At 36.8% G+C, this 21877-nt stretch overlaps 3 protein-coding genes across 6 annotated transcripts in view; all 3 read right to left on the bottom strand.

Moving 5' to 3' along the window:
- Positions 1–3650: 3650 nt before the first annotated feature.
- Positions 3651–4559, bottom strand: LOC115448081 (histidine-rich glycoprotein). The gene has a single exon (XM_030175382.1). The coding sequence runs from the start codon at positions 4487–4489 to the stop codon at positions 3713–3715; it is 777 nt and encodes a 258-aa protein (XP_030031242.1). The 5' UTR covers positions 4490–4559; the 3' UTR covers positions 3651–3712.
- Positions 4560–8906: 4347 nt separating this feature from the next.
- Positions 8907–10217, bottom strand: LOC115448084 (histidine-rich glycoprotein-like). Its single transcript, XM_030175384.2, has one exon. It carries the CDS (start codon positions 10171–10173, stop codon positions 9439–9441), a length of 735 nt encoding a protein of 244 aa, XP_030031244.1. The 5' UTR covers positions 10174–10217; the 3' UTR covers positions 8907–9438.
- A 1846-nt stretch (positions 10218–12063) lies between these two features.
- Positions 12064–21877, bottom strand: part of LOC115448072 (E3 ubiquitin-protein ligase Ufd4) — a 47479-nt gene continuing 37665 nt past the window's right edge. For all 4 annotated transcript variants that reach the window (XM_037442327.1, XM_037442326.1, XM_037442325.1 and 1 more), the window contains 13 exons: positions 20312–20519; positions 19621–19915; positions 19411–19490; positions 18962–19151; positions 18619–18759; positions 18419–18542; positions 18086–18284; positions 17741–17865; positions 16760–16875; positions 16416–16629; positions 15990–16231; positions 15367–15511; positions 12064–15236 (listed from right to left, as the gene is read on the bottom strand). In XM_037442327.1, coding sequence (XP_037298224.1) covers positions 15099–15236; positions 15367–15511; positions 15990–16231; positions 16416–16629; positions 16760–16875; positions 17741–17865; positions 18086–18284; positions 18419–18542; positions 18619–18759; positions 18962–19151; positions 19411–19490; positions 19621–19915; positions 20312–20519 — 2217 coding nt within the window. In that variant the 3' untranslated portion in view covers positions 12064–15098. The remainder of the gene's footprint in view (positions 15237–15366; positions 15512–15989; positions 16232–16415; positions 16630–16759; positions 16876–17740; positions 17866–18085; positions 18285–18418; positions 18543–18618; positions 18760–18961; positions 19152–19410; positions 19491–19620; positions 19916–20311; positions 20520–21877) is intronic.

Below are 21877 nucleotides of genomic sequence, written 5' to 3' on the forward strand. Positions count from 1 at the left end.
ACGAAGTGCGACATAACTAAGCCCCACACTCACTCGCTAATTAGTGTAAAAGCCTTATCAATGGAGTACCTTCGTCCTGATTTACGTTTTACGGATTATGTAATTTATACATATGTCCTTTAAAAAAATTTTTTTTTAAGAAACAGCAGTTATTCACCCCAAATGTATACTCATCCAAAAATACTTTGCCTTAGTTTTTGCGACGAGCGCCATCCTGACGTCAGTCTCGAACTAATCCAAACACAAACAAATAATTATATAAAAAACAATCCACAGTTGTGTTGGCCGACCTTAAATTGAAGCCAAGCCTTTCTAGTCTACAGCCCTTATATGCTGCCTTTGTAACAAGGATACCTTTCTTTAAATGACTTTGTATTTTATTTAGATCTTTAAAAAAATACTAAAATCCGACTACATGAAAGACGAAAGCAAAAGCACAAAACGAGACAATATACGTATGTGGAATCTTAGTCTGAACTCAACACAGTGACATTATAAAGTAAAGATATCAATACAGCAGAATAAGGTATAGCCCTGATCACATACCGCTATGCTGGAAGCTGCAACTCACTTAATTAAGAACAGTATTAACAGTGGCAATTTCACTTTTCTCGAGGGATTTATAATTAGTAATCGAAATTGTTTTGTTTAATATAAACATACAAATTCTTGATCTAACTATTATATAGGTGAGATAAATCTTACGAAAAAGAATATAATAGGGGACCGGCCTATGCTTTATTTTGTACATTATTCTATATGTAATGGTTAATAATACGAAAAAGAAGCACTCCTGCGAAAACTGCATAACAATTGGTTAAAAAATGAGCGAGTAATTCATATTTAAAATATTGTAACGTGCAGAAGTGGGCGCGATATGGGGATATCGCTTCATCTCTTTTTTTTGCTCGCGTCGTAATTCCCGATGACGTCACATGTGGATATTTCGTCTCTTTTCTGTTTCTTGTTAATTACCCCTTCCACCGAAATTCAAAGACTTATAACTTGTTGATTTTTTACCGGATTTTAATAATTCCTTCTGTGTTATAATTTCTATTATGTAAATATTTGATAATAGTAAAGAACAAAAATGAGTCCGGTACCCTATTAAGTATTACATGAAGTAGCCAAATTACATGTTGAATTTAATAAATTGTAGAAAACTAGCTTAATCTTAGCCATACGTACATCATAGCCGTTAAGAATAATATCTGTTTTATTCTGCCGTAAAGGGGTACTGAGGCATTATATCAGATAATATTTAACTTATTAAAGGCAATTTTGGTACTATAGAGGGATTATTAAAACAAGATACTTAATGATACAGAAATAACAATGGCTCTTAAAACCGCGCATAGTAATAAAATTTGCTTTATATAAGTTTATACCCTTCGACTGAAATCATTCGTAATTTATTTTTTAAAAGGAAGCGGCAAACCTAAACCTTGACTAAAGTTGATCAAATTTTTATACAAATACACATAATGTACTATCGAATACAATTATTAACTTCAACGCACTAAACGAGAATTAATCAATTTGATCAATCAATCTGTAAAATTAGCAAATAACGACATAGACCGCAATTGCTTGTCACTAAATTAGGCCAATAGAATGCAATTTCATAGAAAAGCATTATGTTATATTAATTATTGAAACTACAAGGACATCATTAATCGCCACCTAATTCGGTATATTGAACTTATGCTACAGTTATTTATAATGTAACTTAATCAAGAATCGTCTTAATCGAGAAGCGGCGATAGCCTAGTTGGGTGTGGAACGGACTGCCGAGACGAATGTCCGCAGGTTCAAATCTCAAGGGCACACACCTTTGACTTTTCTAAACTCATGTGTGTATTCTTTGTGAATTTATCGTTCGCTTTAACGGTGAAGGAAAACATCGTGAGGAAACCTGCACATCTGAGAAGTTCTCTATAGGAATTTCAAAGGTGTGTGAAGTCTACCAATCCGCACTAGGCCAGCGTGGTGGACTAAGGCCTAATCCCTCTCAGTAGTTGAGGAGGCTCGTGCTCAGCATTGGCCAAGTATATAACACAGGGCTGATATTATTATAATATTATAATCAAGACCACCAGAACAGACCTCGGATTTCTCATCAATTTACAGAAAAGCGTAGTTATAAGACAAAATTGATGACGCTTATATAGTTCATAGTAGCAGAGATAGGAGACTGACTATTGACCAATCAGTGCAGGGCCCTTATTCTGTATGATAGTGTAAACGCGTAACGCGGCCGTGTCATGTTATCTACGAGAAATGTGCGTGGAATGGTATTCTGTAAGCCAAATTTCTATAGTCCTAAACATGATGCGTTGTGTTACGTGCTTGTTACACACTGTCAAAATAACGTGCGGGATAGAGAATAAGGCTCCAGGGGCCAGTATAGATAGAATGCGTTTCTAACGCCACCCCTCAGAATAAGAACAAGCACGCCACCCCTATTGTTTTTTGTATTGTCTGTCAAATTACATTAGTAGTTAGTACTGCTATATTTATCAAAATCTACTTCTAAATAAATTCATGATCAATTTAATTCGGTCATTCATTCCAATATAATAATTTTAATCCTTCATGTACAAGTATTTCAACATAATATTAATTGAATAAGGTGTAATGAAAATCACAGTATTATTATTTTTATTCTCAAAAATCTCAGTAAAATAGCCAACAAATAATAGCTAATATTGGATACACGGTACACCTACTTACGTTACGGGAAGTAAAGCGGGTAGCTATCATGGTGTAAAAGCCACAAGATCCTGAGTGGTGGTTATCACCGTTATTAGTTTAAAAGCATGCCTACTTAAACACCCAGTTGAATTTATAATGTGAAATAGCTATTTGCTGTTATCATAAATACTTAACAGTACTGCGCTTTTACTACAGTTAATTGTCGTTTTTGGTATCAGCCGCAATCAAACAACTACAAGGTATTAGTTGTGATGTTTTTCAACGCTATTTTTAAGACTTGACAATAGGAATTGTTAATCATTATAAACAATTAGTACTTTTAATTTTTGCGTTAAAATATGCCGTTATTGCTTTGAAAGCATACTTCATACAGTAAAAAATTTAATATTTTTTTGAATCCACAAAAAAAATCTGTTTGTGACGTGCCTGTAAAGGAATTCCAATATTTAATATCAATTGGAACAATTTTAAAACTTCCAAATATATTTGTCCAGCACAATTAAAATAACTAAATATAAATTATGTAAACATAGTGGACTAATATTTTTTTTAATAAAAAATAGAAAGGCAAATAGCAAGCAATTTTAGCACTGCCGAAATTTTGAATGATATAGTTTAGCATTATTCTAATTAATACTGGAACAAATGTATAATAAAAATAAGAGAATAGTGAATGCATATTATCAATAATTTAATTTTCAAAGTCTATTGTCAATTTATGTTTTAATTTTGTCGATACATCTAGTGCACAAAATTTTCTTTTTTTCAAACATTTTTGTAGCATGTTTTTACTTTCATATACTAAAAACGTCTACAAACTACTTAAACATAAAAAATAATTTAATATTTCGGCACAGTTTACCCTATGTTCTACAGACAGATTTTAGGTAAAATCTGCTTTTTACTGATAAAATAAATAACAACATAGATAACAATCACATTTTCAACAACATTAAAATTATATTGACACAGCCAAATTTCGCTTATATCGAGTACCTTAATGTCCTTTCTTGTATCCCCATTTCTTGTGATGCGCGTGATCACCCTTCTTGCCGTGATCGTCGTGATGATTGTAATGCTCGTCATGGCCGCCGCTCTCTTTGTGACCTTTATGCTCGTGATGGTGTCCTCCTTTACTGTGGTGACCCTTTTTACCGTGCTCATGCTCATGGTGGCCTCCTTCATGATGTCCCTTCTTAAAGTGTCCACCTTTTTTGTGTCCATGTTCTTCATGGAATCCTCCATGTTTTTCTTCGTGACCGGAATCGCCTTCTTCGTCGAAGAAGTGTTTATCTTTTTTGAATTCATCCAGTTTGTGTATTTCGTGATGTCCTTTAGTTGAATGTCCTTTATTGTAGTGTCCCTTTTCTTCGTATTTATGACCTTTTTCGCCTTTTTCACCTTTGTGATGTTCATCATAGTGTCCATCCTCGTGATGATGTTCATTTTTATGAGCACCATGATCATCATATTCTCCCTTGTGGTGTTCTTTATCGTGGTGCCCTTTTTCGCCTTTTTCGTGGTGGTGATGACCCTTATAGCCCTTATGACCTTTTTCTTCGTGGTCATGATGATGTTCAGCATGGTGCTCCTTACCTCCTCCTTTTTTGAAGTTCTGGTCGTGATGTTCCTCCTTCTTATGCCCCGATTCAGCGGGGGCCTGATCGGCTACATTTAATTTTTCTTTATGAACTTCATGGTTTTTAGCAGGCAATCGGCGTGCATCGACAATCACAAGGACTATTAAAAATCCTAAAGCAAAAGTCAACCTCATATTTTGTTAACAATTCTATCACTAGGTGTCGATAAGAATGCTCTATTCCTAAAATTGACAACAAGATTATTGGCGCAGCAGTTTTATATAAACAGTTGTGTAAGCTGTGGTAATCGACGCGTCGCGAGACAACCCGCGCGTGGCTGTGTTGCAGTAAGCGTTGAAGCAGCTGCAGGCGTTATTTTGATAACAAACAAATACCTTTCAGTAATATTAACCTTTAATGCCTAAATGGATATGTAATAAGCCATGCTGAACACACACTGATCTAAATTTCTACATAAATAATATTTCGAAGTGAAAGATTCTAATTTAGTGTTTGGAAGTTTGTTAGAATTTAACACATAAACCGCTGATTGTGTAGTAAATAATATCCAAAAGACAAATCATTGAATTACATAATATTATAGACTACTTTTTTTATTCCTGTAGGTTTCTTGTCAAAACTAAAAAATCCAATTTCATAATGATCGTTATTAACTTTATATAATGATATAGTATGTTATTGTAAACGGGTCACTAGGGCAGAAAACAAAACCATTCCCCAGGATGACTACTGTTATTCAAAGTATAAATGAATCGTGCTAACACGCCTGAAAAAATCGTTAGGCATACGCAGCTTTAGCTGGCAGTCTTGCAACACTTCCGTTATTGTGAATAGATAGGTATGTTGTTTGTTCAATTAACGATTGATTGATTTTAGACTTTTAAAACTGACAACATTTGGTTATTCCTTTCGAATGGATATGAATGTTATTCAGTGCACATTTTTATTGTTTTATTTTTGACACCATCGTCCTCCCCATACGCCACTGAATTATAATATTGTAATACGACAATAATTAAACTTACTAAATATTAATAGGCTTTTGGATATATCCTAATAATCTAAAACTGCACAGTGCCGAAAATGTTTGTACCTTATTGTTATTAAAATACTTTGGACCGTGGATCCGCTACTTTTTTGTTGGTCGCAAAGCAAACTTTTCCATATTGTCTATGCAGAGAGAGAAATTATATTTATTTATTTATTAGAACTGCCACATTGTACATATTTTTAATAACAGTTACACATAGTTACTCTAGTTTTAAACTATAATTATAGTCACTGATATGTACAACAAGTACGGCGTACATAACATTCGTCACAGCACTCAGCGAGTAGCATATTTTTATGGGGCCTCAAAACGGTACACATAATATTAACAATAATGAACAATGAACATTTTTTTAAACTACAGATACAATATAAACAACAAAAACTTAACTTCTATTTATTCAAAATTCAAAACGTATATATATTTACTGAACAATCCATTTATATCGATACCTCTTGCTACTCTTCATGCTCTTATAAATACTACGAATCTGACAGTTGTTCATAATTGCTAATCAACAGCTAATTATTTGACAGTTGCTTGTCTGGTGCAACAAGTTGACGGCATCTCCGCGCTTTCGTAACAACATAATTTATTCATTACAAATGTCCTTAATTATTATGTCTGTTTTAATATAGTAAATTTTGTTACCCCGTGTCAAAGTTTAAAATAGTTTATAACAGTATGCACTGCTGCACAAGTACCTTAAGCTAATTCTTTTTCCATTTGTGCGTCATCGCTTGTTGGCGCTCTTGGCTCTTTGCCATGCCGAAAAGGTCCTTAAGATGACATTTACTTATCTATTTGTATAGACAAATAGGTAAGTAAATGTCATCTAATAGTATAACGGTCTCTAATATTTAGTAAATTATCATTTTTAGTATGTAAACATTATGCACATTTTTGATAAAGAGATTCAATTTCTCAATTCCTGCACTTTAGAAACTCACACTTATTATAACAACAAAACTTAAACATGGCGATAAATTAACCTGCCAGATAGAATCGGATTGTAGAGACCCTTTGGGTACTCAAATCATTCTTACGTTTTTACATTTTAGTAATGATTTAGTTTTTGATCCTGACTTGGCTATACAAAACGCACATTCATTGACTTAATTTACATCGCCATTTTTTTCCTCTTGAAAGCTTGGCAAGGTGCCTTCACTGCACTTGGTGTTAAAAGATCATAATTGTGCCCGGGGTAGGCAGAGATTAATAAAACTATAACATATATCCTTAATAACTACAAATCCATACTACCATACTTTACCTACATATATTATAAATGCGAACATAACTTACTCTGTCAGTTACGCTTACACGGCCAACCATTGAACATACACATTTTTTTTTATCCCGGGTAACTTTTCCACAGGGTGAAGCTGCGAACAAAAACTAGTATATTTATACCTACCAAAAATCGCTGGCATTTATACCTATATCTGGAGGCAATTCAGATAGTTTATAGCAGGCTTACAAGTTCTACAGGCGCTTTGTTTGATCATTGATTTATTACATAAACTGTTTAAACGACTGCGTTTGATGTACTGACATCTCTATATGGCTGCGACTAACAGAATATTCATAATTTAATTAAAATTATAAACCTTACACAATGATAAGCCAGTTTTGTAGTAAATGCCTACATTCCTTAAAAGATACACAAGTAGTTACTATAATCCCTGTTCAGTTTAACAAAAGACGCTTCTCTTTTACCGTAACCCTAGCTTCTAAGACACGATTCAATATAATTGTACCCATCGAAATGTTGAATGTCAGAATGGTATAATTCTATAGATTTTTGAGTAAACGTGTTCTCCATTTATAATGAAAAGTATGAACCTCACTAAATAGCCGAGTACGTACCTCATTAGTAGGTACCATGTATCGTCGTCGACACGTGTAAAATGTATACTCTTTGTTTCTATGCACTTAGGTACTGCTATAGTAAGTACGAGTCGCGTATTATAATTGATTTTTTAAAACAAAAACATGGCTAACCAAGAAACTTTGCAAACAACCTCTCTTATCCTCATACTTCCTTTATCACAGTGTATTCCAGGGAAAATCCTATAATAATAGTCAGATGAATATTATTCTTTCGCCTAATGAACTCTAAAACAAGCACGTCTAAGTTGGATAGTATGGATGACACAGGTAATGCTCATAATGGCGGCTGTACACTCTCATGCGAGTGCTTTCGCGATGTCTCGTCGAGAGCTCTCGCGCGAAAGGTGGAGGGACGAACGTGACCTTGTACACTCTCGTTTATTCAGTACGCTTTGCGACCACCGAGAAAATGGACGCGTTACAGGTTACGGCAGCTGTTACTTGGTTTACAATGTTTCCTGTTCCTTTACATTTGTATAAATGTCCCAAAAACGAATTCATTAATTCGAAAGCAAACCAAGTTGGTTTGTGAACTTCATCACACCCTGCACCAGATTTCAAAGACGTATTGATGTCCTGTATGTGCCCTCTGAACGTTGCCATAAGCGAAAGCTTCTTTTTTTTTATTCATCAATAGGATAGCCTGAATTAACTGAATGACGCGAGAGTATACAGTGATGCACTTGCGCCACCTCGCGGGGGGAAGCGAGACCCTTTGACTCGTGCTCAAAAAACCGACACCGAATGGAGAGCCCACGAGTGACTGCGAGGCATCGCGAGACAGAACGAGTGTACCCTGTACACTCTCGCGCTCGCCTAGGCTCATCGTCCCTCGACGAGAGTGTACAGCCGCCATAACATTATATTGTTAGGTAGAGAAAAAAAAAGAGTTCATTATGTTTAAGACATCACGCAAATCGCGATATGGCGTATTTTTAACCGACTTCAAAAAAGAGGAGGAGGTTATCAATTCGACGTGATTTTTTGTTTTCTATGTTACCTCAGAACTCGCTCATTTATGAACCGATTTGGAAAATTCTTTTTTATTAGAAAGAATTTCTCTCCAAATTGGTCCCATAAATTTTTTTTCAACATCACTTCGGTAGTTTGGTTATAAAATTAAAAAAACTAGAATAATTATGTCGTCCAAGAAAACGAAATCGCGAATTTAGCTTTCCTGTGACGTATTTGGTTATGTTTTTGCATTAAGTTTGGTTGACTGTACTTCTCACATACTTATACATATAGCATAATACCTTTTCCCCGTGTCAGGGGTAGGCAGATTTAATTAGGCACCGACTCCAAAATTAGTATCCAATATATACTTGTTATGTGAAATTATTTTTTGGTTTTGAGTGGTTTTTAAAAGCAGTTTAATTTTTTGTTAAAATTATTTTTATTAATATATATCTAATATTTATTTTTTATCACTTCAGTAGTAGAGGAGGCCCGTGCCTAAGAGTGGGACAGTATATAATACAGGGCTGATATTATTTATTATTATATATATGTTATGTTGTTTTTGTGTCCCCAAATCTCTCATATTTTTTAAATAATATCAATAACCCGACCGGAACATACCTTATAACCTACTAAGTACCTTGTATAAGTCACACAATTACAGTAATTTATAAAACTAAACAAACTACTTTGAAATTATTTTATTCAAATATTACAAAAGAATCATGTAATACTGTTTCATTAAGATTTTCTAGACTTTTCTACAACACGGTTACCAAACATTTTATTAAGAAACCTTATCAATTTCAGCGGCTGCAATGTTTTCTATAGGAAACGCTTGATTGCAACCACAACTAATTCTTTACTCACCAATATGTAGGCCAATCTCGGGCACCGCCCTAGTTTCTCAACGCTGAGTTACTTATCTTGCCGGGAGCCGTTGCCAACGGTCCACCGCCAACAATTTTATGTAACTTTGTTGTCGAAACGTGCTGTGAAATTGATAAGTTCGTTTTTCTACTAACAAAGATTACAGATAATATTATATTACAGATTTTGAGCTGGGCCGCACGTCTGACATGAAAACGCTGTAATATTATTAACGAAATATTTAATAAAACAATTCATCACAGTTAACAAAACTTAACATAACTTTAACTATAGGAACTTAAACTTGGTTCCATCAGTGCGCATGTATTTAAACAGGTACTGACATCTTCAATGACCCTTCTTGTGGCCCCAGTGCTTGTGGTGTTCATGACCTCCCTTGTCTCCGTGGTCATGGTGGTGGTGGTGATGCTCGTGATGTCCACCTTCTTCATGGTGACCCTTATGATCGTGGTGGTGTCCTCCCTTCTCATGATGGCCCTTCTTGCCATGCTCATGATGATGATGACCACCATCCTTATGACCCTTATGAAAGCCGCCGCCCTTCTTATGTCCATGCTCCTCGTGGTGTCCACCGTGGTGCTCGTGGTGACCGCCTTCATGGTGTTTATCGTGGAAGTGTTTTTCTTTCTTGAACTCGTCATGTTTATGAACACCGTGATGACCCTTAGTGGAATGTCCCTTGTGGTAATGCCCCTCCTCGTGATGTCCATGACCTTTGTGACCTTTGTCTCCATGGTGGTGCTCATGATGGTAGCCATCATCGTGGTGGTGATGTTTCTTATGGCCACCATGCTCGTCGTGATGACCTTTGTGACCCTCATGGTGATGGTGGCCCTTTTTGCCATGCTCGTGATGGTGATGTCCCTTGTATCCTTTGTGACCCTTTTCGCCATGATCATGGTGATGATCAGCGTGATGTTCGTGGCCACCCCCTTTGTCCCACTTGCCACCATGATGGCTAGCCGCTTCTTGAAGGTCGGCATCGCGTCTTTCGCGAGCCGTCCTACAACTAGCAACTGCCAGCGCCGCAAAGGCGACACAGCATATTAGTAAAGCTCTCATGGTGCCAGTGATTGAAGCAGCTGACTGATGTCAATACAAATGGCGCCTGTGTTTTTATACTAATCGTTTTGTATTGTATGAAAATTGTGTAAATCACCAAGGTTGCAAATAGCCAAGCCGTGAAAAAAGTGCGTTGCAGAAGCCGATGTCCCAACACAAAGTTTGATCTAACGCTAAAAACAAATAAATGGTAACAACTATCGTTTTCTTTTCTTTTTATAGTGCGTAGGTACCTACATCATGTATTTACAGTATTTACCTACCATACAACGATGCTTAATGTGACACAAAAAAGGAATGATACGTATTTCCTAATAGCGCCCATACTTAGTACTATGAATCGTTCCAGTTACTTTTTCAGCAATATTAACTACCATAAGCTTCCATGCTGTATATGCATATGTTACCCACATCTTAAGCATTTGCGATAAATAAGGTGCAACATTCCAACCCAGCCTTATGTTATTCTTAGGTGTTGGTCGTGGCTTCGCCTGCGAGAAAGGTGACGACATTCGATGCCAGCCCCGTGTATTTAAAAATCAGATCAATAAATCGTTTATTTCCCATGAAAGTAAATTACCCGGATAAAAATTAGCTACCCATGACATATGAGCTAACGATATGCCAAATTTCATCCAAATCCATTCTGCGTTTACATCTAACAAACATACCAAAAAATTCACAATCTTTTTTTATAGTAGTCAGACGTAAGATAAGATAAAAAGTAAGATTACCTGCACTGACTCGTGTTATGGAACTGTCATTCCATTAGGAATTAAGATCAAACATCATCACTACATTATTCACTCCGAATCAAGAAACGAAGCTATCTAAAGCCTGTAATTCTATGCTATTATTGCTATGACCAGAAACTATGAGCAACACATTGCTGTGGATAGTGCTTGATATAACTCTTGAATTTAAACTATCATAACCAACTATTCAAAACCTTTTAATGAATCAGATGAGCAATTTCATAATAATTAGACCACCGAACGGAACACAGAAATATAGAAACTGGGATGGGAACAATTTAGTTATAATCACAACGCCATGCCATTGTAGAATCTAAAGTATCCAAACGATGTATCATACAAATTCTACTAAAGAAATTTAATTATTGGCTTTTAGATCCGTACTCTAGAGCACCAGGAAGTTCAAATAAGACTGTCATAAGCTAGATATTGATGATATTGATTCAATGGTCATTAATCAATTGAAATTAGATATCAAATACTTAATTAATATTTAAAAAGAAAATGAGATTTAAATATTATGTCAACATCATAAATATCGAGGCTCGAATTCAGAAACTTCCAAAAGTGGTAAAGACTGTCCTGTCATAGCTTAATAAATTGAGCTCGTAATAATGTTATTACACATACACATGTGACACTACACAGTGTCAGCAACAGGTGATGACCTATTGATTACATGAAACTTGTGTACCTATGGCAGGGCTTTTAAGTGATATGAATTTTCGCCACAATCGCCGAGCTTATTGTAAACAAGATACGGAATAATGCTGGAGATTATAATCGCTCTTTAGCCACAAATATCGCTAGTATTCATTTATCTTTAATCAATTAGTCGTGTCTTGTATTGATGAGGCTTTGGCATGTCACAAATGCCAGCCGAACGCAGTTCAAATCAAAACGATGACTCAAAATACCATACCGTCTTCATTCTCGTTGAGGACGGCAGCAGATTAACGCTCCTAAGTTTTCCGTCTAACGTAGGCCAATATTGCACTACTAGGTAAACATAATGATACATATCGATCTCCGAGCCGAATAATTGCCACTAAAATTTTCTTGATGGCACAAATAGACTTGTAAACTTGTGTCCAATTATAAAACGGATAACCCCAAAATAAATTAAAATACAAAATATTTGTTACTTATTTATTGATATAATCCTCAACAACAATTACAGGAGTACTGCTACAAGACGCAATATTGTTAATAATTTTAATCTAAATAACTATTTAATTTAAACTAAATATATTTTAATTCGTAAAGTATGTATTTATAATAGTAAATCACAATATTATACCAACTTTCAGTTGACAAAATTATTTAACTAAAGGAACACAGCTAAATATTATCTTTTGAAGAAACGCGTTATTAGTGTTACACACTCTGAATCATCGAATTCTTTTACGGAACAGGTGTAATAATCGCTTCTTTAAAACATAATTATAAAGTATTTTACAGTTTTCCATAAAATACTTTGTGAATATAATCTTGACAAAGAAAACGCTTCATTTATGATTAAATTAGGCGTCGACATTTACGATTTAATGAATAAAACCCTCAAGACTTAAGAATTTAAGCGCATCACCAATGACTAAATACAATCTTTTACTTTGGATCAAACAAAATTTCCTTTCAACTCTTCAACGCTTAAATACTACGGATATCGCAGATGGGCACAGCGTCACGGACCGAACAGTATTGTCAATCGGAATACACAGGAAATAACACAACTGTCATTAATCGGTATATACTGATTTAGAAAACAAACAACAAATGAATATAACATATTATTTAGGCTATTTATTCTCCCTATTTAAAACACCACAGTCAAAAGTTTATAAATCTGAACATAGACAGATTACAGATGTTCATCGATCAGCTAATTAGGCTAGTAATGTTATTTTGTACATTTTTGCGAATAAGAAACTTAGCTTGTAGGCGTTAAGGATCATTTCAAATATAATATTAACAATATAATTACAATTAGTACATAAAAGGTATTTTGGTACTTTCGGCCCTCTCCCGAACAAACGGCCTTGAGTATTAATTTCACACTTTTACGGCGCACGAGGTACGAATCCAAATATGAAAAGATTTACAAACAATTTCTTTCGAAATCAACTTTAAATTTTTTTTTAAATTGAATATTAACCAAATATTTCTTATTAATTTATATATTTTGCAATGCTAGTTTCAACTGAATATTATGATATATACTTTAGGAGATGCACGGAATCAACAATTTTTGTGGCATTTTCATTATGAAATTGATGAAACAATATGCGTATAAAAAAAATTGTAACCAAAGTTGCGTTAAAACATAGTACAAATGCAGTGTATAATTTTTTTTCTACATGTTTTGTAAATACATACAGATAGCTTCTAAAAATGCTGTTATCCCGCCATTCGTTTAGGGTTATCATGTAAAGTGTCACTTTGTGGCCCCGTGAGATATCCTTAGTAGTTAAATCATAACTTCATTACCAACATTTCGGTCACACAATCCGGTGACATCATTTTTTTTTTTAAATCGGCATAAAATACATAGTTATTCTTGGATAAAAGTGGAACATCGATTTGACTTCTTTTAAAACAGTCATGCAGTTTTGATATACTTTGAGCAACTAAGTCTTTTCACCAAATATTGTTATATCAGTCCTACTACTCATCAGTCACAAGTACAAGATTTGGTAACATTACATTGAAAAATAGCCAATTAATGTCAGGAATCAAACAAAAAAATTATAATATAAATGGACTTAATATAAAGACACAAAAGACACACACAACTGAAGCAGATCAAACTAGCACTACTCCAAAAATATTTTATAATTAGTAAACGACAAACATTTACTTATTCATTTGATGGAAAATTTCAATAATTTATAATGTTATGTCTTTTTGACATCTATTGATTACTGATAAAGCAACTATCTAAAATAAATGTGTACATATCTTACTTAGCGCCATTAACTGACTCAAGTGAAACATTACATTATTATGATAAAGTAATTTAATTGTTTACATTAAATGTATTAAGTATAAAATGTTATTTATTATATGTAATATTGATATTGAAAGTGTCAAAACTATTTGTTTATAAATATTTAGTAAAGTATTGTATAAGTTTATTAGATTTTATACAATTGATATCCATAGCCTAAGCACAATAGACATATTTCATTTTAACACTACAAAGTAGGCACCTCAACTATACCAATCCCAACCCCAGGGGTAGTACTAAAATTATACTTTAGTATTTTGAACGTTTTAACGTTATAAGATGCAGCTATAATATTAGAATTGTAATTTTTTATTAATTTCTAATCGTACGCTGATAAATTGTATGTACATAATAAAAATAAAGTTTTAAGACATCTCTTCAAAAGTATATTAAATAGCAGCCATAAACTGGTGGACAGAGAGTGGAGAGTAACACGGGGTGCCGTGATACGTGTATATTATCATCTCTAGCTTTAATAGAAAAGAAAAAAATATATAAAGAATGAAATTGGCCAAATTATGACTGTTACATAATATGTCTACTGTGGCTTAAGTTAATGGTGTTATAACATAACGGCGTAATCCAAGTAAAAGAGACTAAACGTATTAAAATGTTATACATATTTAGCATTAGAATTACTAACGAGAGATCGGCAAGCTTACGTTTGTTGTCGCGAGACGCTTATCGTTATCTCGACCGTACGTCGTATACCCAATATATAGTCACAAGTTACAAATTCTGCTATTTGTTGCTCTACAGTGTGCAGTGACGCCTAAGCACAAGCATGTACCCAACCTGTGTAGAGTATATACCTCTAGCGTATATGTCCCAGTTCTCAGTATACATCAAAAAGAGAGATAAGGACTATACACACACTGTAGTGTGTGATGAATAGACACCACTTCATCACATATTTTTTAAAACGCGGTGAATATTAGTATTTATAACGTATGTTCTTAAACACTATTTATACTGATAGAATTTAAAAACGCACATTTTTTCTTAGCGAGCATTCAGCATGAAATAATATCAGAATACAATTAAAATATAACATTATATCCTAACACTGAATAGAGGCCATTAGTGATAGAACAATAAGTATGTAAGTAAGCAAATGTATTTATCAACTTGTTAATCATTATTTTTGTAATATCGTGGAACAGTTAGTTAAGATGGAAGCCGCGCTCGTTCGTGGCTGCGAGTAGTCGCTCGCGCAACACTTCCTTACACGAGTACTCGGGTAATTTTAGATAATGCACGCATGTGTTTACCGACGGGTATGATCCATCACCGGCATCCACCTGGAAAATATTTGATTTTTATAGCTGGAATTCTGCAAAACTGTTATAAACAATTATCACTGACCATGAACGCAAAAATAATTTATGCAAATCGGAATGTGAATTACAAGTTTTTATGTATTTGCATTACCTTTCTCACAACAGTCAGTCTGGGGTGCAGATTAGCGAGCCCGCCGGGTGGCAGGCTGCTGCAGCCGGTGGTGAACTGGAGGAATGCTTTACGCTCGCGAAGAGACATTTCCACAAGTACGTCGACGAGGCGCAGGAAACCGGGACTATACGAAGCATATACTTATTAACCAAGTGTTTCGAATGGAACAGTTTAATGCAAATATATTTAACATACATAACATCACGCATTTATCCCCGAAGGGGTATGCAGAGGCGCAACTAGGGCACCCACTTTTCGCCAAGCATGTTCCGTCCCATGATGTGATAGGGGCGAGCCTATCGCCATATCGGGCACAAATTCCAGACTCCGGGCTGATACTGAGCAGAAAAAACCCAAATATCATTTTGCCCGACCCGGGATTCGAACCCAGGACCTCAGAGCGCTATTGTACCGGACATGCAATACAACTACGCCATCGAGGCAGTCAAGTCAGGCAAATATATTTAAACTATTTACTTTAAAGTATCATCCTAAATAGAGGAAGAGTTAATATTAAATGCATGAAACAACAAAGAAATTAAGAAATTGTAGGGCACTGAAAGGTATTCGTAGGTGTAAGTGTGTGCATGCGTGTGTTGTACCTGTCGCGCGTGTATCCGAGCTTGGGCTCGGTGTACTGCAGCAGATGGTCGCGCGTCCACACGGGCCCGCGCTCGCCGCACAGCAGCAGGCGCAGCTCGGCGGCGCAGAAGGCGCGCAGGCGCCGCGCGGGGAACACGCGGCCGAAGCCGCGGCGGAAGGCGGCCGCCTGGCGCCGCACGCCGCTGCGCACCACCCACCGCGCGCTCGCCTCCGCGTACGCGCGCGCGTTCTGAGCGTTCACCTGCACGTACACACATCACCCATCATTTCTGCTTCCTAATTATTCTCTACCCAGAAGTCAATCAATCAATCAAATCTATTATCGTAAATTCCTAAAAAAAATAAGTACAATTACATTTTTCAAATAAAAGGTATTATACGCCTCAAAAGAAGCTAGTTTCCTATAAAGTTTAAACACAAATTACCTCTATATTCTCGCCTCCTTCGCACAATGGTTGTATTGCGACAGACGGCTCATGGTGTGACGACACGTAAGTCATAGTGAGTGAAAGTTGTTCGAAAGTGGCGCCTTCGACTTTTATCTCGCTCACGCGCTTCATTTGCTCCTCCGCATCAAGAGAAGTGTCGCGCATAATATTATCGTATAATTCTGCTGCACTCAATACGTTTTGGAGGAACCTTAAAAAAAATATTAATACTATACACTATACAGTAATCCTTATATTTACTCTCGAAATATTAATATGTAGAACAATAGTAAATCTACACTTATACTAAGTATGATGAAAGTAATTATGATTTCAACTACCTATATCTGATGGGATCCACCTCCTCCAGGTATTCATTGGATAGCTCCTCGCCGCACATGATGCGTAAGAATGCGTCGGAGAGCGGCAAGTCAACTAACCGGCCGTCTTGTAACACCTGCACATATTATTATAACATAAAACAAACTATTATTATTGTGGATATCGTAATAACAAGGTATTGCTCGCGGCTTGAAAACGTTTTCCCAAAGCCCCGTTGTGTTGTTTACTGCGAGAATAAATAGCCAATGTCCAACCATATGGTTAAAAGTTACTCGTTACCAAATTTAATCGTAATCAGTTCACTGGTTTACTTATGGAAACGTAATAGACATACAACAGAATAACTTTTACATTTATAATATTAATATTGATTAGGGGGCGTCAATGAATTACGTGAGATGTTTAAGGGGCGGGGGGGGGGGAGTCAATCTCATCTAATCTTACGTTGGAGAGAGGGGGGGTCTCGCCAAATATCACGCAATTTTTGTCCGTATAATCCAGATTGTACATGCTTAAGATTAAATCTTAAGCGTAATCGTAACACGATTAAGATCATTCACTAATCCGTTCGACAGAAAATACTTTCATTCATATTTCGACGTTATACATCTACATCTTGAGACCGCGCATGATTCTCCATGGACTGAATTAGAGTAGATATTCTTTTTTTAATCGCAGTAGTTACGATTTAAGTATTCTATTGTTAATTTTTTATTACACTTATAACTCTCAGCAATATTGATTACTAGTCTTAACTAGTCGTAAATAAAAGCACGAAGCATTTTTTTTCTTTTTACAATAACAATCCAACGCATTTACATAAGAAACCCACATTTTGAAAAATCTCACGTGAGATTGGGGGATGGGGGAGGGGGTTGAATAAAATCTCACGACATCCCATCAGGGGGGAGGGAGGACAAGAAATTTAAAAAAAACACCTCACGTAATTTATGGACGCCCCCTTATGGAATCACACTCACCTTCGCCAAAAACACTCCGAGGAACCAGAAATATCTGCATACTTTATCACAGACGGGAGAATCTTGCGGTAGCGGCGCCGGGAATAGCCCGCCTATACGCGTCACATAATATCCAGGAGGTTTCTCTGAAAAGTTAACCATAATGTATTTATATAATATGTATTACATAAAAATATTATAGAAACTGATTTTCGGGTAATAATATAGGTTATAATAAATAAACTTTTTATAACAAATTAAAACAACAGGAAATTCTGTGGTAAAATGATTGTGTTATGTTTGAAGTGTCCGCGTCATAATTAGTACAGCCAGTGTATATCAGAAGAATGAAGTGCTGAGTGTTACCGCCTGGCAGGACGAGGTGGTGCGGCGCGGCGTCGTCGTCGTGCAGCGGCGCGTCGTGCAGCCACATGCCGAGGTCGGCGCGCTGCAGCTCGGCCGCCACCAGCGCGTAGAACTCCAGCGTGGGCCCGAGCCCCGTGCCCTCCTCCCCCGCGAACTCCACCTCCAGCACGGACTTGCACGTCGCGTGCACGCGCATCAGCTGCGGGTGCGCACACAACAATATCTCAAACTAATACTTCATGACAACTATCTCATTAAATCTACAATACATTGAAAGATAATGTTACATGAAACAATTATAATTATTTTGATAATCTATTGTTAACGACTAACCTGCATAGCCGATCGCAATAAAACCGGATTTCGTGGAATTCTTATTCTTTCGTGCCTCAAGCGACCCATACGGAACTCGGTCGCTTCCAAATCGGCACGTCGTGGTGACACCGTATTGCCGGCTCTGCATACAAAACCATAATATTAAGTGTTTCCGTGTAAAACAAAATAAAGCAATTAGGATATTAACAATTCTGTACCTCTGCCTGTCCAATGCCCGGTCTCGTTGCGCTTGCAGCCACACTATAGTGCGTGACGTTCCGAATGCGGTACACGCAAAGAACATCTGCCTCGTTTCCAACGGGAACAGGAAAGGACACCAGTCGTTTAACTGTTGACACCTGTAATGTTTATGGAGAGCATTAAGGATAATCATCTCTTTTATATTATTATCCCAAATGACAAATGTAAGCAAAATCTTTATTGTAAACGAGAGTACTGTTTGTTTATATTTATTTTTCTTCCCTGATTATTATATAGTAATTTTGTATACACAGTGTGTTATTGTATAATAATATATATTAATAATGTCAGTGTATTAACCAGTGCGGCGTGGCGCCGGCGGCGAGCGCGAGCGGATCCTGTAGCTGCAGATGCAGCTTGTTGGTGAGCTTGGTGGAGAGGAAGGCGTCGGGCGGCAGCGCGGGCGCCGCGGCGCGCAGGCGGCGCAGCACGCGCACGCAACACGTCGCCGCCGCGCCCGCCGCGCCCTCCGCGCCCGCGATCCCGCGCTCTGCAACACGAACAAATCACCCACTGCACACACTGCCCACACTGCCACCATCACGAACAGTGACGTTCAACGTAAATATTAAAATTGATACATAATACATACAGTATAACTACCTTAACCATTGAAATTTCAGGAGGCAATTCTTAGAGGACTACCCTTAAGTTTTCATCCAGTCAATTCTAGTTTTATAAGGCAAATGTTTTCCATTGAAAAATAAAAAGGAAACAATAATTATGATAAAATGACCAACTCGATTTACCTGGATCGCAAGGTTCGTCATCTTCGCTATCACTCGAGGAGGCGAAGGTTTCCATTCCCTCCACTTCTTTGTAAGTTAACCTGTGAACGTAATAGTTGTGATATCAAAAATATTATTTGAGACTACGGGGAAATCTCATTCTCAAATAAAAGTTGTCAACGCAAAAAAACATAATATTTAAACAAATATTATAGTAGTATCAGTCCGTACGTGTACGTGGTGTCGCGATGCAGGTCGAGCGGCGGCGCGGGGTGCGGCTGCTTGGCGGCCAGCGCGAGCACGGCGCGGTACAGCGTCCAGTGCGGCCGCTCCAGCACCAGCGCCGCGCCCGCGCCGCCCGCGCCCGCGCCGCCCGCGCCCGTGCTGCCCGCCGACAGCGTCAGACGCAGCGCCGGCGCATTCTGTTTCCCGTGCACGCTCGGCGCACCCGGCAGATCACTATATCCCGGTATGGTCGGGTTTTCGTCGTCTTCGTCCGAGTCGTAGTTTAATGGTATTTCTAAATCTATATACGGATACCAAATTAACTGTTTTATTGTAATGTCACATGTCAATATCAGTTTAAAACCAATAATCAACGAAAATAATTTTTCAAGTATTGCACATATAGATTAAAATAAACACAGTAGGTACATTTTGCTAGTGGTAGAATATATATTTTATATCCGCCCGGATAGCGACCACCGTACACAAGGTGTTATAACCGCCATAGTGGATCACGTAAGTGTGTCGCGTTACAGAATCAGACTGTGTATATCAATCAGGTTTGAACGGACCGGTATAATTGTGTCGACGCCGAGGGGTAATCATTTCTCGTCAGTCGACATCATATTGGAACCCATGCCACTTACCATTAAGTGCAGTGGGGTTTCCTTGCCGTGCACGTATAAAAAAAACTAACCGACAGTCTGATTGAGGTTGGTCCTGCCGGGGCGCGGGTCGAAGGCAGGTATAAGCGCAGAGAATTGTCGCTTGAGCACGAAGTCTTCGTCCCAGGGGCGGCGGGCGCGGCCGCCGGCGCCCCCCGCGCCGCGCCCGCCCGCGCCCCCGCCGCCGCGCACTGCCTCCAGCGCTTCCTCTTCCATTAGGGACAAAAGGTTCCGCGACACCTGTCACGCCACATTATAACTCAAATCGTAATTGATTCTAACTCATGTATTCTATAAAAGTGCTACAGAAAGCGTGTAATTGGTTCCTTATTACTAGAGGTAAAGAACAGTTTCCGATACAAATCTAAATTACAGTCAAAATCTTTAATTTTCCTTTTCAAACTATACCAATAAACTATCAATCATTTTCTCTTTAAGTCTAATGACGTTTTATATACTGGAGCTACATTTTTCCAATAATAAATAATTCAAGATTCAAGATTCATATAGCTATCATAAATTGTTCACCATTACTACGTACTAGATTGGTATAAATAATATCATGAAATGTCAATATGTCACAATATTATGAAGGTAATGCAAGAATAAACATTAAATAATATTTCACAATAGTGATGCAACCAAGATAATTAACTACGACTACTCGTATGTATGCCACTGTAGAATTGCACAGTTTTGCAAATATAGTTAAAAGTTGTGCAAACTACAGTGTAGGACTCATTGACAAGTTGGTACTTTATAAAATTTTATCAACATCATTGGCAGTTTCGAAAACTCCTGTGTAGCTCATGATTGACAAGTTAGTACTTTATTCAGTTTTACTAACATGACTGAAAGTTATCAAAACTGCTGAGCAGCTCATAATAAACAAATTACTTGGTTCTCTCAATTTTTAAGCATGTATGCATATAAATTTACAAAAATAATTCCTTAAATTGAGGTATTTGTTGTTGTTCATTTGATATTTAGCTAAATTATGATCATTATTAGCAATATTATGGAACACATAGCACAAAATATGTGAGAGCAAGAGCAAAATAATTTCCTAATACAAACAAATTAATTAACAAAAACCTGGAATAATCTGCTGCCTAGTGACATTATGTACAAAAGCATATAAGCTTGAATAACATAGCCCTGCTATAGCTAATTTAAGCTGCAACACTTATTACTGACTGCGCAAACATGATTGCTGTTTCAAGAAAAATCGTGATATAGCAATATTGCTTATATTATGTAATACTGTGCAAGGCACAATACACAAATCTCCGCACCTTTAATATAATATCGTCGCAATACCCACAAATCTTAGGGTATGGGTATGTAAAACACAGTGATTAGTTATTAGTGTATGCCCTTCTTTAAATCCCATTAGATTTAAAGTTTATGTCTAAAAACAAATCTTCAAGTAAATGCCATTTGTCCAATGCAAATTGTTGCAAAATACAATTACTTTTATTGGTCGGTAATCACTTGGGAATGTGCAAACCGTAACTTTACTAATGACAGTGGTGGCTATTCTATCGGGAATATAGATGTCAACTTATATGTTTAATCCTTAATGTCATTGAAGTTGT

Source organism: Manduca sexta, chromosome 24, assembly GCF_014839805.1.
Source record: "Manduca sexta isolate Smith_Timp_Sample1 chromosome 24, JHU_Msex_v1.0, whole genome shotgun sequence".
NCBI lineage: Eukaryota > Metazoa > Arthropoda > Insecta > Lepidoptera > Sphingidae > Manduca > Manduca sexta.

What these genes read in the sequence shown, in the direction of transcription:
- LOC115448084 (XM_030175384.2), bottom strand. Translation starts at nt 10,173, where the DNA reads ATGAGAGCTTTACTAATATGCTGTGTCGCCTTTGCGGCGCTGGCAGTT.
- LOC115448081 (XM_030175382.1), bottom strand. Translation starts at nt 4,489, where the DNA reads ATGAGGTTGACTTTTGCTTTAGGATTTTTAATAGTCCTTGTGATTGTC.